The 16,608-nt window shown below is 41.5% G+C and overlaps 1 protein-coding gene across 13 annotated transcripts in view; it reads right to left on the bottom strand.

Annotated features, from left to right (window-relative positions):
- Positions 1-16,608, bottom strand: part of cast (calpastatin) — a gene marked incomplete at its 5' end in the record, with an annotated part of 46,113 nt that overhangs the window by 15,350 nt on the left and 14,155 nt on the right. For 4 of the 13 annotated variants that reach the window (XM_083667474.1, XM_083667476.1, XM_083667475.1 and 1 more), the window contains 10 exons: positions 45-89; positions 1,040-1,120; positions 1,465-1,563; positions 1,679-1,723; positions 2,610-2,762; positions 3,179-3,289; positions 3,667-3,795; positions 4,147-4,236; positions 4,857-5,000; positions 7,187-7,264. In XM_083667474.1, coding sequence (XP_083523600.1) covers positions 45-89; positions 1,040-1,120; positions 1,465-1,563; positions 1,679-1,723; positions 2,610-2,762; positions 3,179-3,289; positions 3,667-3,795; positions 4,147-4,236; positions 4,857-5,000; positions 7,187-7,264 — 975 coding nt within the window. Of the gene's footprint in view, positions 1-44; positions 90-1,039; positions 1,121-1,464; positions 1,564-1,678; positions 1,724-2,609; positions 2,763-3,178; positions 3,290-3,666; positions 3,796-4,146; positions 4,237-4,856; positions 5,001-7,186; positions 7,265-13,139; positions 13,181-15,897; positions 16,052-16,608 lie in introns of those variants that run through there. The other 9 variants (XM_083667481.1, XM_083667469.1, XM_083667470.1 and 6 more) reach the window with 8 other exon arrangements.

Here is a 16,608-nt window from a genome sequence, read left to right on the forward strand (position 1 = left end):
CTTTTCCAAGACAAAACAAAATGTAAACATCAAAACTGTCTTACCTCAGGGATGACCTTTGGCTTGTAACCTGGTTTACCAACTGGGGCCTACGAAAAATGAAGAAACCCATTTCAGATGAATAAAATATAAATGAAAGCGATAGCTCACCCAAATTACCATTTGGTTAGGTAGTTTTGGTCTGAAAGTAGTCAGAGGGTAGACTGAGATCCACATTTGTGGCCAAATCATCACTAAGTAACTTCAAACCATGTCCATTTAAGTTGATTGGCCATGCAATTCTGAACTCATTCTACTTGGCCCATTCATTCCTATTGTTTTTGTTTTTTTTAACAGTCCCACAAGTTAGGAGTAAGTTGCGTTCGCTCTTTAAACAAATTGGAACCGTGGACTACTTTCAAGGCAAGGAACTATCTAACCAATGTTATAATTTGGGTGAACTATGCTGTTAAGCATCACATCTAAGACATTACAATAATGCCTAAAGACTTCTCAATTCAAACTGTTTCTCAATTAGCCTAAATATTAACTGAGAATTTTGAAAGAAGGGGTTAATGGTCACAGTTAAACCCTCAGTTATAACTTGTCAATAGCATGACAAATCAGGTGTCATATGCAGTCATAACTGCTGAAAATGTGCAAATATTGATATAACACTGTCATGCGGCACACAGCTGTATGTCAGCTCAGCATAGTTAGCTTGTCAGCTAGCTACCTAGCCAACCTAAACTGCAGCTTGTGTCATGGCTGTCTGTTATCAGAAACCTGTTATTAGCTATTTTAAGTGCTTACAGTATAACACCTGCTTTGACATGATAATGACAATAATACATATGACAATAATGACAATAATGATAATGTAAAGTCAACTTTATAACAAAGAGCGCAAGCAGTGTAGTAAACCATGTGCCACAGTGCATAGCAGCAAGCTTAAAAGCATACACACACACACACACACACAAAAGAAACAACAACAACAACAGTGGGTTCAGGGTGGGCTGAAAGGACAGATTGTGGATGAAGAGAGGTAGGAACTGACCATATCCTCATATCTGTATCCCGGAGGCAGTGTGTCGTCTCTCTCTCCACATAACACGGCCTTCTTTGAGTCATGGCCAGGCTGTGATACATGCACACTGTTACAATACCCACGCAGTCACCTGACACACACTACAACACATGTATCCAACTCACACATACACACACCAAATAAATCAGAGAGACAAACAGACAGATAAGACACAGACCACAAACACACGCGCGCACACACACACACACACACACACGCACGCACACACACCATAAACACACAGACCACAAACAAACACACACACACACACGCACACACACACACACACACACGCACACACACACACACACACACGCACGCACACACACGCACACACACACACACACACACACACACACACACACACACAGACACACACAGCAAGGCTGTTGTACCTCTGTCACCTCTGGACCAGTGTATACAGGTAGAGGGGCCAGAGGCTCTGATGGAGGCAAAATGTCGGCCAGGGCATCAAAGGGGTCCACAGCAAGCTCCTAAACATGCAACACAATTCAACAACATGCAACGGACTGCCATTCCATTCATTCCTTTAAGTATAACATCAAATCCACATAGCATTATAGAGAGGAGATGTAGTGGCAGAATTACCTCTTTGGCTACCTTGGCTCCTGGTGGACCTACCTCCACCTGCACCTGTAACCCAGACCAGGAGATATGAGTGAATAACATACACACATAGTAGTTCTACTATACCATATTTGCACAACTGTTCTGTAACTGTCGCATCAGTGCTGTGAAAACTGCAGGTACACCCCTCTAGGGCTGCTTCAAATATTCAGAAGTATACTTAGGTGCGGCCAGTGCACAGAAACATAGTCACACACTATACTTCAGTAAACAAAGACGTTCCCCAAATATGGCCAAGGTATGTCTCAATGAAAGGCTGTTTTTAGTGTTGCTCGACTACACTGAGAATCCATGTTTTACTGTATTGATTTGTGAACATTGTCCCAATGTCGCAATGCACAGGAGTTGCTTTAAAATAGTAGAATGGAGTAACACTCATGATCACTGAATGAAAACTAAAGACTATTAAGTCAACTGCAGAGCTTTCAACAGTCTTAATCCATAAAACTGCAAATGAATAGAGCCTTGGCACATTTCGTTAATTATGTCACAAATCAGGCAATAACAGTCCTTAGCTATGTACTAACAATACAGTGTGACACAGTTTGAAAAAAACAACAACAACATGTAATTAATTAAAAGTTAGGCATCCCCTCCAGCATCTCTTGAACACAATTAGGAACTACTCATAAGAGTAGATATAGAGAGTAAAAACCAGAGAGTATGTTATTGTAGACATACAAGGTATTGCTAACTGGTTACATTATATCGTCAGACATCCTGTTACCCACAAATAATGTTATTGCATAGTACTTTAATTGAATCTAGATAATCAAAAACAAGAAAGAACGATAATAATTCCCCCCCACCACCAACCCAACCCCCAGGGCACCCCCCGCCCCTCTCTCTTCCACTGTGGCATGTTAATACCCAAGAGTAATCTGGAGTCTACCTTGGTCCCTGTTGACTGAACAACATCTCCTGGTTTTCCTTTCACAGAGGCGCTCCCGGCCACAACAGCTGCTGCTGCTGCTGCTGCTGGCTTTGCCACTTTAGCAGGATCAATTTTAGCAGTGTCAGCTTTGCTTGATGTGTGAGGCACATTCTATAAGGCATGAGGTTGACACTATTTAGACCAGGTTGAGAGCAACACTCAAATTGCTGCTCGCAAATCACAGTTTAGAGTCCCAGTTTACTAGAGTAATAGGACGATAGTTGGCTTGTTAGTTTACGCTTGTTATTTTAGTGTAACAGTTTAGTATAGGCCGGTAGTCAGCACTTTATCTCCCATCGGCTTTTGAAGAGAGGGTACCATGAAAAAAAGAGCATGAATATGCAGAAGAAATGCATGGACAGGACAGAGACCGCATTCACCTCAAAACCTTACAAACTACACACACACATACCCCAAAACCACTATAATATATGAACCAAGATGTGGTGCAAAGCAATGAGAAGAAGAAGTGTAAAGTAATTTTTTTTTAGAACAGGTTTTCCAACCAACAACCAAAGGAGTCTAACCTTTGTTGTATTTTTAGGGATACTTTCCACTGGTATACCCTTGCTGACAACAGATCCTGCTGATGCATCAGACTTGGCAGACATGGCCAGGCTTGGTGTGTTCAGCTTGCTCTATAACACAAGTGTGGGCATGCTGGTAAGACATTCAATCTTGGGAGCAAAAGAGTCAATTCACTGTTCAGTCAAACACATCCAGACAAGAAGAGGGGATGTCAGAAGCAGAGGCATGTTTCAAAGACATCTTCAGAGCGAAATGCGTATGGATGCCACATAAAAAGGGTGGAAGAATATGAAGATAAAAGAAAATGACCGAAGCTCTTCAAGTTGCTGTATCTGAAAGGGCATTGAGGAGAGAAGAATGGTGAAGAAACAATATTTGGAACAGTGGTCAAGGGGAGTGTTGAATTGGTGGGAAGTTGAAATGAGACAGGCCAGGCAAAGAACCAAGATCCAAAGGGGCCCACATTCTCTTCTGGTTGGGCATCTACCTTGGCAGTCTCTTTTGGAGAGTCTTTGGGCTTCATCACTTCGGATTTCCCTGTCACCACCCCTGTAGTACCGGCTGCTCCAGTCACAGGGGTAGGAGCTGTAGCTTTGGCGTGGGAGATGGGTGCAGTCTACAATCAAGAGGCAGGGTGAAAACTCACAAACACTGAAATGCACAACACAAAAAGCAAAATCACTGTCTTAAAAGTGCACTCTGAGACTATGTTAATGTGAGGTTCAGGAATTGTTTGAAACTTGAAGTAGCATGAAGTTGCCCCTAGACACTAATCTGAGGTCATATTTGCATTTCCCCTTACCTAATGGCTAAAATTAGGATTTACAGGGGAAAGCTGTTCCTAGATCTGTTCCTACAGGCAACTCCTACCCAGAGATTAAATTTAGCAGCCATCGAGAGGTCACAAAGGAGTCAGTTGACGAAACCATTTTATTTTGAGTGAGGAGAGTGTGGGGGGGAAGGTTACCTTAGGGATTTCTTTAGGGCTGCCTTTGGTCTCAGGCATGTCAATAACAGTTGCACCTGCTACCGCAGTGTTAGGAGAGACAAGTGCCGTCTACAAGCCAAAAGGCAAGCATAGGAAACAGGAAATGATGATGATGCAGTTCACATCATGAGTTTACAGCAGCAATATGCACCCCCAACATTGGCAGCGTGTTAGAGCACTCATTGAATTCTCCAGCATCATAGGGTTGGGCGATATTTGGAATACTATGATTGTCGATTTGCCTGTGAAATTATCGAACATATGCCCAATAGAACCCTCAAATCATATTTGTTTTATTGTACAAAGTTCCGCTTTCTCAAAAAAACATTGTGGTCTAGCGGTGTACCGATACTTTGGGTTGTACTCTGTATTAATTGATATAGCACTCACGTACTTGACTAGGTATCTAGGTATCAATCATCGTCGATAAACGTTACAATAAATCAGCCCAACCCTAATCATATGACAAGCAAACCATTTTTATGGTGGTGAAGACAATTTTTATGGTTACACAATGTAAAATAAAAAAAACTAAATGTGAGGAGGTAAAAGTTAGAACCCTAAGCAAGACAGCAGACATCAAGAGCTGCGGAGGATGGGAGGGGAGGGTTAAGAAAGTCAGAAAAAGCCTCTGCCCATCACTATAGCTCCAGAACATAAGTAACTCCATAGACTTAGAGACTGTATACCTCAGGCATCACTTTGGCCATGGCTCTCTGTGTTGTACCCACTGTCGTGGCCCCTCCCACAGTGACACCACTTCCGGTGGCACCACTAGTTTCCGTGGTGAGTGCCCCAGGCTTTGTAGCCATGGCTGATGCAGAAGATCCCTTCTGTAACATAATTACCATTAGGATTTGTTTAACTTCAATTACAACAGGTCCGTATCCAATTAATTTTTTTGCAGGAATACTGACACATTGCCTTCATCAACCGAAACAAATTCAAAAGAAAAAAGGAAAAAAAGGAAAGTGAGGAAAACTTGCTGTTAGCATCAGAATCTATTGTTGTCAGACCTATGGATGACATATTGTACATAGCTATATCCAAGTGTGCCTGTGTGTGTATGTGTATACATGCCTACATATGCACTGCATGGATGTGTGATGCAGTGAAATCTGAGAAGCTGTCCACTTCGAGTAGCATCATTACTTCACAAGCCAGAGGGATTAGCACCGGAAGGGGAGAGACCCCCAAGGTCAAGTTCTAATGAGAGTCCTTTATAGCCCAGGGGCATTGGCTAGGTCAAACCCAGTATGTCAACACTGGTTAATACAACCTTCTCAGTCATCATATTCCCAAACGGTAAACTACCAGCAGTGATGTCATTATCATAATATACTGGCAAATTACTCCAAATGACAATTCTACATTTCCATGCTGCTTGCCTTCATAGCTTGTTTAATAATAGTCCAACCAAAGCCTTTCCCTGGGTTCTGTCCTGAGTCAACACACCAGAACAGATGACATTTATATTTAGTTGTCATGGAGGTCCAGAGGGGACACGTGAACATGCCACCTCAGGTTGGCATCGCTGCCCTGGGCTGTCACCATGGCATTGTCTGGGCACAGGATTGAGAACCTTTTGAACAGACGCAAGAAAGAGATTATCCGCAAATAAGTCCTTTCTAGGGGTAACCAGAACTGAGATGCTTTTGTCCTGATGGATAAACGACTGGCCAAAGCATCCAAGCTCAGATTGTAAACTTCATCTGTGCTTTTATCAAAACCTATTCAGAGAGAGACTTCCAATACCTAGACAAAATCCCCACAAAAACAACAACAACAGCTGACATTTACTTAGCAGAACAGTTTGTTCTAACTGACAGGCCCCTATTGACGTGGAGAGCAATATAACCTTACAGTATGTGCTGACTACAAGTATTTTCTGTGATTAATCAGTCTTATTTCTGGCGACACCAGCTAGCAGTGAGAGCTGAAGTTGAGACGCACGCACGCACACGCACACGCACACGCACACGCACACGCACACGCACACGCACACGCACACGCACACACACACACACACACACACACACACACACACACACACAGTGGAGTGCCTGTGTGAAGAATGTTTGATGGATATTACTGTATAATGATTGGTTAGTGCCTGTCTATTTTATCGCTAGTATCTGTACAGTGTAAGCATCTTGTCTTGTGTTCTTATCAGCTAGTTGCAGTGAGGGTTTATAATAAGTGTGTTTGCACAGTCACAACATGTTTTAGTTAGCTGGTTAGTTAAAATCTAACTGCACAAGGCATGGAGGTTAAGCTATTAATGCAATTAACTGATCAAGGGTTCTGTGAGTAATATTCTCTTAACAAGCCCAATTCCCGAACATCAGGACAAGACTGAGCTTCTCTGAGAGGCCAGTAACCAACAACAAACTCCTGTGGAACACTGTGAGGGACATGACCTTTACACACTTTCTCAATAAAGTGCTGTATGTTTTCCCTTAATGTGAAATCCAAACATAACAAGTCACACATTTCAAGCATACACTCAGAATGTATGGAATAATTCTTAGCATGTTTTAAATATTCCATTTAGAAGTATTAGCGACATCAAACGAGCTAACTATTTCATTTCCAAACCATTGTTTCAGGCCGGGTGTAACCAACCATTTGCTTTGAATGAGAGGAAGAGGAAAGTTTTCTTTTTGTAGTGTTGCTGCTTGATTCTCAACCCTATCCCTGTGCTCTCCTTGAAGATTTTATAGTAATAACAGATGGGGTCTACACAAAAAGAGCAGTCTACTAAAACAGGAAGGAAACTAACAGTGCTGAACATTGCCCAAAGAAGAGGTCGTAGGTTAGACAGACAGGAAACTGGGATGTGTTCCAAAAAAAAAGAAGACGGTCTGCAGCCCATTGACTTCAGATTAGAGTGATGAGAGAGAGAGAGGAGAGAGAGAGAGAGAGAGAGAGAGAGAGAGAGGTTGGGAGGGGGGGACCATAGACAGAAGATAATTACTCATACAGACAAACAGAGTGTTGAGAGAGGATTGTACATTACCTCAAACTGCGCTGGCTGTGCTGGCTTCACGGAGGAGACCTGGGCCACTGGGGTGGACGCGGTCTGTCTGGGTTGCGACTAGAGAGAGAGAGAGAGAGAGAGAGAGAGAGAGAGAGATTGTTTTACTTATTGGCCAGGATTGACAGAGCATCTCTCCAATACCATGAAGAAAATTACATGGAGGTGTTGCATGCAAAACAGGCCTGATATTCCAAGCAAGCTAACAAACTGCATTCTCCTAACGTTGCATCAATGTTGATCCAAGTCCAAAACAAAGATGAGACGCATGTCACGCATAGAAAAAAAACAGGTGGTCATATTTTTGTCAGAATAACTGAGGCCATGATACATAACCTTGGACTGAAATGGAAGAGGACTGCAGAAAAACAACAAATTCAGCCCAGTTGTCTGTTCGTGCAGGAAGAAAATCACGCTGAGTTTGCGGTCAACAAAATTCAAATTTACCACCAATTTCGCATGACAATGAGAGAGAAACATCAACACACACCTAGCTATCTATGGAAGCTACCCAACTAGCAGTCACGTAACATCATGTAGCTATCCTGATAAAAAGACCAGAGGTTAATGTACCTCACCAAAGAGTGCAATGATTTTGAAAAGTTGTTTTTTTTACAGATTTTATTGATTCTACCGTATGTTGTTGTTTTTATTATACTTAATTTGCTCAAAACATTTCATTACACCATCTATGGCTGTAGATTCTGTGTATATGACAAATCAACTTTGATTTGATTTGATTTGATTTGTAACTGGAACAAGAGAACCGGCAACCCGTGATCTCAAGAGAGAGGGGAGGTGATAGTGTAATAATATCATATGATCGTCACAACAAAGATGATCTAATTTATCACAATTGTATTGTCTGGGCATGATGTACTGTACACTATTCACTCAGAAACCCATGTCCAAAGGAGTTAACTGTTGTTTCAACTTTGTCTTCAAAACTCAATTATACTCAGACTTTAATAGTCTGAGTATAAGTGTGTGTGTGTGTGTGTGTGTGTGTGTGTGTGTGTGTGTGTGTGTGTGTGTGTGTGTGTGGAGAGAGAGAGTAGAGCTTTCATTGCTTTCAATAGACAGAAACATACAGTACTATAAACCAGTGACCCTAAAGTACCTCAGCTCTTACTCAGAACATTATAGAACAAAGGTGATAACATTTTGCATTGTGTCTGAAGTTATGTGCATCTCTGTGATAATGTTACAGGGTGTGTACTGTATGTAAGACTAGGACTACAGGATCAGATGTTCCAAGGTATGCAGAAGCAAGGTGGAGTTCTGTAGCTATGTTCAACAGAAGCGGTCTCTGCCATCTCCACCCAGGCAGTGTCCACCCTCTCCACCCATACTGTCCTTGCCTCATATGTACTCTAGTTTCACAGCACAACCTAAAGTATGATGGTGCAATACATCTGATTATTAATGATTCAATTCTTAATATGAATGTTTTAATTTCTTTCTATACCTATATTTCAATTTATTTATGAGTGATTGTATGCAATCCACGTGTGTGTGAGTGTGTCAAACCCTATCTTCATGCTTCAGAGTGAACAAACCAGTCCGGTGAGCTCAGAACGACTACATAGCAACATTTAACGAAGAGATAATAGGATGAATGTTAAGGACAGACAGAGAGAGAATGACAGAGGGAGATTTTACAAGTTGAATTGCACATCAAATGTTTACTCTTCAAACTCCTTTTTGGAATCAGATTCTCCTGACACTCTTCATATCGATTCTCCCTTTTGCCACACTTGGAGATGATTACTTCATCCTAGTCGAGTGGGAGTACAGTCGTGTTGACACATTTGAGCGAGACAATGTCACAACCCAGGTCTGAGAGTAGCCAGTGAATTCGTCCCCCAGTCAATACTGATCCAAATAGGCCTACTGCTTGATAATTATTAGGGGTTCAAGACCGAAGGGCTGAAACTCTATTGTAATTGTTGGGGTTCTTATTATTAATCTTGGGCCCTCTGCCATTTATCTCAAAAACTGGCTGGTGAAAAAAAAAAAATTTCAGCAATATGAAAGTCCATGTCCATATAAGGGAGGAAAAAAGAAGGCTATCGGACAGTGATCGCTGATGTAATTTGCAAAAACACCACTGGCTATAGCATAGTAGATTATTTCTGGATTCTTCAAGGTAGGTCGTGTTGGTTTTGAGATTGACTGTGATAGTTGTAAACCATCGCATATAGATAGAAGTGCAGCTAAGTTATCAAGGGTGCTATGATGAGCAGATGGTGGGTGATATACTTGTATGACAGACAACTTAAGAGTTATTTCCAAAACACAAACTTAGGACTAAACATTCATATTGATTTGGTACAGTGAAGGACAGCAGAACAGATGAAGTAAAACAGTTTTTGACAAAAATAGCCACCTCTCCTCCGTCTGTCTTAAATATGGTATAGTCATTTGAGGACACATCATTGTCAGGCACCGACAAATTTAGCCATGTTTCAGAGAAACAAAAATGTCTGATGTTTGATGATGATGCTTACATGGTTTAATCCCCGTCCGCTTCATTGCTGTTGCAGCTATATTTCAATATATATTCAATATATTATTTTTAAAGGCTTCCACTGTCCCCTCTGCTATGTAATCACTGATCCAAGGGATTGGATGAGTGAGTGTAAGATCACTACACTCCTGCTTTCACCCAATCCAACCTGTCAGACCAGAGATTGCATTGAAACAGAAATTATTAGGAAGGAAGGAAGGAAGGAAGGAAGGAAGGAAGGAAGGACGCATCTCTAAAGTCTTCAAACAGGGCCCCCTCTGTTAGGAGGCTTGGGAGGAAGTCGAGGGAGGGGAAGTGAGGTCATAGCCTAGTCAGGCTGCACTCCTTTTTGGTAAATATTGTTGGTTGCCAGGCAACAAATGAGAATGAATGAAAAGAAGATTAAGAAAGGAAGGAGTATTGCACAGGCATTCTGACTAACTCTTATTTTGGTGACTTTATCTGAGTAGTTGAATCCACAGCCCTCTATTTAGAAAATACTTTTGAATGCTGCCAAACTTTATTAGCTATGTTTTGTCTTCTGAAGACTTAGCTTGATCAAAATGTAGTAGAAAGGAAGAACCTTGGTGGCTCCCTGCCTTATGTTATTGTATTTTATGTTGTTAAACTTGAGGCTGGGAGCTATACAGAGCAGAGCCATCCAATTACGCCAGACCTAATGTACTACCATTTTTCATTAAACAATATTAAACTGACTTAAGTGCCCTGACTGAAATGTTATTATTTGTTGCTAGTATTATGACTTTCATTCAAATATTCCTCTTCTTTTATAAAGGCATGTGATCATAGTAGAGAAGGAACGTCTAACTGCTAGCTTGTCTGTTGTCCTAACCCTAACCCTAACCCTAACCCAACCAGTGGCAAATGAGGAACACATAGGAAGTGGCTTTCGTGTAAACAAACCAAGCTTCTCCTTTTAATGGAGCTTAATTTCCTTCCTGTCCCACTGACATTCAATATGTTATCACCAAGTCCTTCTTTGACATATTGGCATACAACCGACTAGAAGCCAACTTGAACTTAAAGTATACTGGTCTGGCTAAGCTCTTGATTCACTAAAAGCACACCCCAGACACCAACTCAAAGAAGTCCATCTGAATGTATCAGTTGAGAAAGTAAAGGGACAAAGGAATGGTAAAAGAATGTGCCCCAGACCAGTGTGAAATAACTAGACCCTTGACCCTCACACACATTCCACTCTGAGCAGTAACGTCTGAGCGCAGAGGATGACTGGTCTCCTCTAGGGCACTGCTTTCTTTTGAAACACTGATGCAGTCTTTCCACTCAAGCCATATAGTGTATGATACAGTATATGACATATATTATGTAGAGGGTCGGGGAAAAGAGTTCATAGGTCAACTTAAGAGTTTGTTGCCCAGGCAGCCACTCAAAGTAAATAAAGGCCTAGAATATAGAAGCGAAGCTTTGGTGATTCTGACTGGTGTATTTGAATATTATTGCTCTGTTATAGTATATTTTAGTATATTTTATAGCATATTTTGCTTCAGCAGTGTAGTTAACTTTTGAAAACAGAACACAGCATCTTTGTCTGCGTGTGTGAAGTCATATGCAGGTGTCCAGCATGAACTAGAGAAGAGTTTTACTCCTTCATGTTATCTCGTGGGATCCGGAGAGTTTGTTGTCCGCAGGAGAAGATAAGACGGGGAGAAAAAATAGCTCATTAGTTGGTCAAGGTCTCACATCTGCATGTGACTTCATACCCTGCAAGGAATAGATGTAAACAGCTCACTGTTGATTTGAAACCCAAACCCTTTTACAGCGTCCTAATATGATTGCTAATTTTGATTCCTCCCATAAGAAAATACCAATCAGCAAATACCAATACTAAATCTGACGTAGAACCAGATATAACTGTGAATGCAGAGGAGAATTATACTTTGAGAAATGACTGAATACTTATATGCTTGAATACTTGTCATCAAGAGTTTCTCCCAGGCCTATTTGACCAATAAACATCACTTATACAGAGCAAATTTACCATCTGATGTATCTTCATTATTGACCACTTCAAGGAGTCCTTCAGTGCCCTGCGTAAGTAATGTGACTGAAGTATTTTTGGCTCTACACTCTACACAGTTTGGATTTGAAATCTATGTCAAAACATAAGTGTTGTAATTTCTTAATGGTGAAACCAATATGAACACAAATACCATCAAAAAAAGCTGAGAATCTCTACTTTAATCTCATTGTAATTGTTTCATTTCAAATCCAAATCCTGGAGTTTAGAGCCAAAAGAAGAAAAAATGCTTCACTGTCCTATTACTTATGCAGGGCACTGTATAATGGCACATCAATATATATATATATATATGCGCCATTTAGCAGACACTTGTATCGAAAGCGTCTTACAATATAGCAAGTGCATACATTTTATGGTATACTGTATATGATTCCAGCAGGAATTGAATCCCCAGCAAAGCGCTGTTAGCACTATGCTCTACCAACTAAGCTACAAAGGAGCACAGGAAGTGGGCCAATAGGTGGAGGTTGTTTTGGAACAGGTGCTTTTTAGTATGCAGCATGTTTGTTTGGATGGCACCTCAACAGTCACAACTAGGTGCTTTCTCACAAGTGAGCTATGAGAAGGTGTCCACCTCTACATACCCAACCCACCTGTCATACTTGTAATCTGCATACAGGTTAGGCTGGCCCACAGAGAGAACCACCCAGAACCACCTTTTATACAGGCAGGTAAGCAGTCCACCCCATTGCATACAGTCCATTTATAAACACACAATGCAATTTGGATATAAACTACTGGGTAGGTACCAGGCAACATCACAACATGCATACAAGCTTTGTCTCAATGTCAACACTGTGCACAAGGAATCGACCACACTAATACATCTCAGGGTCTGACCTAAACAGCATTCTTCTCTACTATAGGATCATGAGGCCAGGCTAACAAAAGTATACTGACTGTGTCTGACTGATGAATATATCTTAAGACTAACGAAAGAGTACAGTTACATACAACTTGTAAATCAAGTCTTACGAAAGATGGTCAATGCTAAACAAAAACTAGCAACACCAACTGATTATCAGAGTAGCATAGCATTACCATTGCAAGCTGTCACAAATTGAGAGTAGCCACACATTGTACATCTAGGGAGGTAAAGCTTTTATCAGGAAGTGGTAAAAAAAAGAAAAGAAAATGTCTTACAGTAGCTGTCACTGTCTAACAACTGTTAACCAAACATTGTTTTAGCATAACAAATAACAGTTCAACGCAACTTATCTTATCTGAAAGTAGCAAAGACTATGATTGCTTATCAGCGAGTAGCAGAATGACTGAGTCATTACCACTTAGAGTCCGACCATATTCTACTATTGCATGTTCTAGTACTGTATATCTCCAAACTCTGTATTAGCGTGTCTGCTCACCTGATTCTTGCGAAGCTTCCTTCCTACTCACCCAGTATCCATATTTGTCTACCTGAGTCCAACAGATCACAACTTTACAACATTCCACAACATGCATTCTATCGTCAACAGGTCTGCCTGAACTAAACCAAGCCCAAAATGCTAGCCTCGTGACAAGTATTTGATGGCAGTCAACAAACGGTTCAAAAACAGGCTCACTCATTGCTCATACAGTTGTACCTGGTTGAAATTAGGTCTGGGATGAGGAAGGGGGCGGTAGTTGCCCCTCTGTTTCATGGGGTAGGAAGGAATATGTATTGTTGTCAACATTGCATAATATCATTGAAGAGGAATTATTCACAGACTAGTTTGCATATGATGCAGACACAGACACCATGAGAGATACAGTCAAGACACAATTGTAATACTTTACTGGGATCCACACAGTGCAAATAGTTCAACTCCCGAGGTCATGCAGATGCCTTAAACATGTATACAAGTACACACATACAGTACACACACACACACAGTACACACACACAGTAGACACACACACACACACACACACACACACACACACACACACACACACACACGCAGATAGCAAAAAGCAGCGCAAAGCTGTGAGCTAGAGTTACTGTCTACAGTGGCAACCAAAAAAACAACATGCTGACAGTCACTGCTGATAAACTGGACACCAATATCAGTGCGTCACAGCTTCTGGGAACATGGGAGAGTAACCAGCCTCTGCCAGGCTAATGAGACTGGCCAAAATAGATATACAGTGGCTATAACAACCAGGTACTCTGAAACCAGTTGAAACAACTGCCTAAGCAACTTCCCTTCCATTCACCACGAATGGAAACACTTTTGGAAGGCATTCAGAGCTTGAGTCAGAGTCCTATAGCCGCACCCAAGAAGAGTGTAGGCCACAATCAAATGGTTGCACAGAAATGTCATTGGAATGTTTAATAATGGGTACCACTGAATTATACAGGAGCAGCCAACGTAGCATTAAAAGAGCCAATGTTATGCTGTGGTAGATGATGGATCTTGTCTGTGTAACCAGAAAGGGTTGTTCCTCCTAGAGGTTGAATAGGAGTTTACCTATTCAATTGAATAGGAGCTTACTCAACAATAGAGTGTATGAGGACTCTTTTGCTTCTCTGAGCTGGCTTTAAAAACGTATGACTAATTCTGTGCCCCACCCCAAACAGCCACACGCGAAAAGGCTGGATATAGCAACATAGCTAACTAACTGCAGTGACTGTGGAATGGCTGGAGCAAGTTAGCCTCATTGTTAAATGTAATGACGGATGGATTAGGAATAGAAAGTTAGCTACACGGCTAACTGTTGTATTCACTGTGGAAAGGCTGGAGCAAGTTCGCTCCATGGCTAAATGCTGTAATGCCTAATAGATTAGTAACAGGAAGTTAGCTCCACAGCTAACTGCTATAGTGAGTAAAGGTTTTGATATAAGCCTATAACATAGCTACTGGACTGGTGCAATGACTGTGCTAGTACAGCAACACAGCACCTACTGTAAAACTGTATGACTGCACAGGATTGGACTGATATAGAGAATAGAGCATTACTAAGAAGTATTGTCACAATGTACTGTGTGTAACCGGAGCAATGCTAATGCTATGCTAATATGTAGATAGAATCAAACCATCTGACCCTCTTTTAGCAAGAGTTTGGGTCAGTCTGTGTGTTATTGGTACTACTAATACAATGGTACTATAGTATATTGGTTGTATATGTCTTATGTATGTCTTATTATGTATTTTATATCTAGTTCTTAGACCTCATTCTTATGGCCTGGAGTTTATCTTGTAACTAAGGCCTGGAATGTTGCTGGTCAGGTATCTCTCTCTATCCCACTATCTCTTTCATGCAAACCAACATTGACAGGAGTCATCCTCAGGACATATATGCTGACCTGGTTTACCTTTTCATTCAGCTCACAATGCCCTTATTCACACAATGACTTATTCACACAAAACACCTTATAAGCCTGAAGTTTATAAGGCTTCTAAGAGTGATATAATAGGTGCCATATGCCGGCATAATCACCACCAATATTAAATGAGCGTTGCCTGTGTAGTGAGTTGGCCAACATGCGAGTAATGGCATATTGCTACTTGAAGATCATTTGGCATAATTGACATAATATGTTTGAGTGCTTATTATGACGTCTCTTCAATCATGTTTTTGAGAGTGGATTGAAGTTACGTGTCACATAATCAAAATGTCATGGTGTGTGTGTGTGTGTGTGTGTGTGTGTGTGTGTGTGTGTGTGTGTGTGTGTGTGTGTGTGTGTGTGTGTGTTGATAGCTGGTACTGAGTAAATAAGATTTACATTATCTAAGAAGCTTGAGATCATCATGTCTACATGTCCAGCAGCATTCTGATGACAGACTTCCCTCCCGCCTCAAAAAACATCTTACAGTCTGTCTTGGTCCTAACGATGCATATAGGAAATAATCTCTCTCCCCGGGGTACAGATATATGATTGCCAAGTTTTTCGTGATGTATTGGCATGTGAACATCATAAGCCCCATGGTCCCTGAGTGAAACAAACAGTTTGGAGTCTGTGGCCAGGGGATAAGTCTGCACAGATACTTTGCTAACCACCACAGTTGCTCGCTTACGCTATATACTAGAATGCTATGTGTTTTGTGGAGAGGAAACCACAAAACACACACACACACACACACACACACACACACACACACACATACTAACTATATTGAAATGTTGTAGAATGGTACGTACCATAGGTTTTAGAGTGTAAGTGTATCCTGTATATATCCGTGTATATTCCCTCCTGCTGCCTTGAGGCTGGGTTACCTTAAATTCCCTGATCCTTGACGTATATACAGAATTGATGTGTCTCACACACACACTCACACGTATACACACACTCATCCACACACACACATACACACACACACGAGAAAAACCCACTGCCCCTCCCTCTGGAACAAGCCCTACAGGACAGTACGGCTCAAACCCCTCCCCTTCTCCCACAAGGCAATGTGACAGCCTGGGCGTGATTGGCCAAAGAGGGACTGTGTGCCCACCCATATCTCGAAGCTAGCTAGGAAAATAAACAAGACCAGTCGGTTTCCATGTGTGAGGGAAGGTTTGGGCTGGGTCTGGTAGAATGAATGTGTACACAGGAGCAGTTTGATAACACACACACACAATAGTCTACTGATAGAGATGACAAGGATAGCTATTTGAGAGTCTATTGAGTGGTATTGAATGCTGGACACATGTAGTTCATGACAGAATGGAGGCAAGCTGACAGAGGAGGTGGCTTTGCTGCAGCAGGCCTGTTTGGCAGGGGCAGGGTGTGTCTAGTACACTCACTGCTTAGGAATCTGAACTGCAGAGCCACTAAAAACAGAGAGAGGGGAGAAAGAGAGAGAGAGAGACAGAGAGAGAGAGAGAGAGAGAGAGAGAGAGAGAGAGAGAGGGAGG

This window comes from Argentina silus, assembly GCF_951799395.1.
Source record: "Argentina silus genome assembly, chromosome: 4".
Classification (NCBI taxonomy): Eukaryota; Metazoa; Chordata; class Actinopteri; order Argentiniformes; family Argentinidae; genus Argentina; species Argentina silus.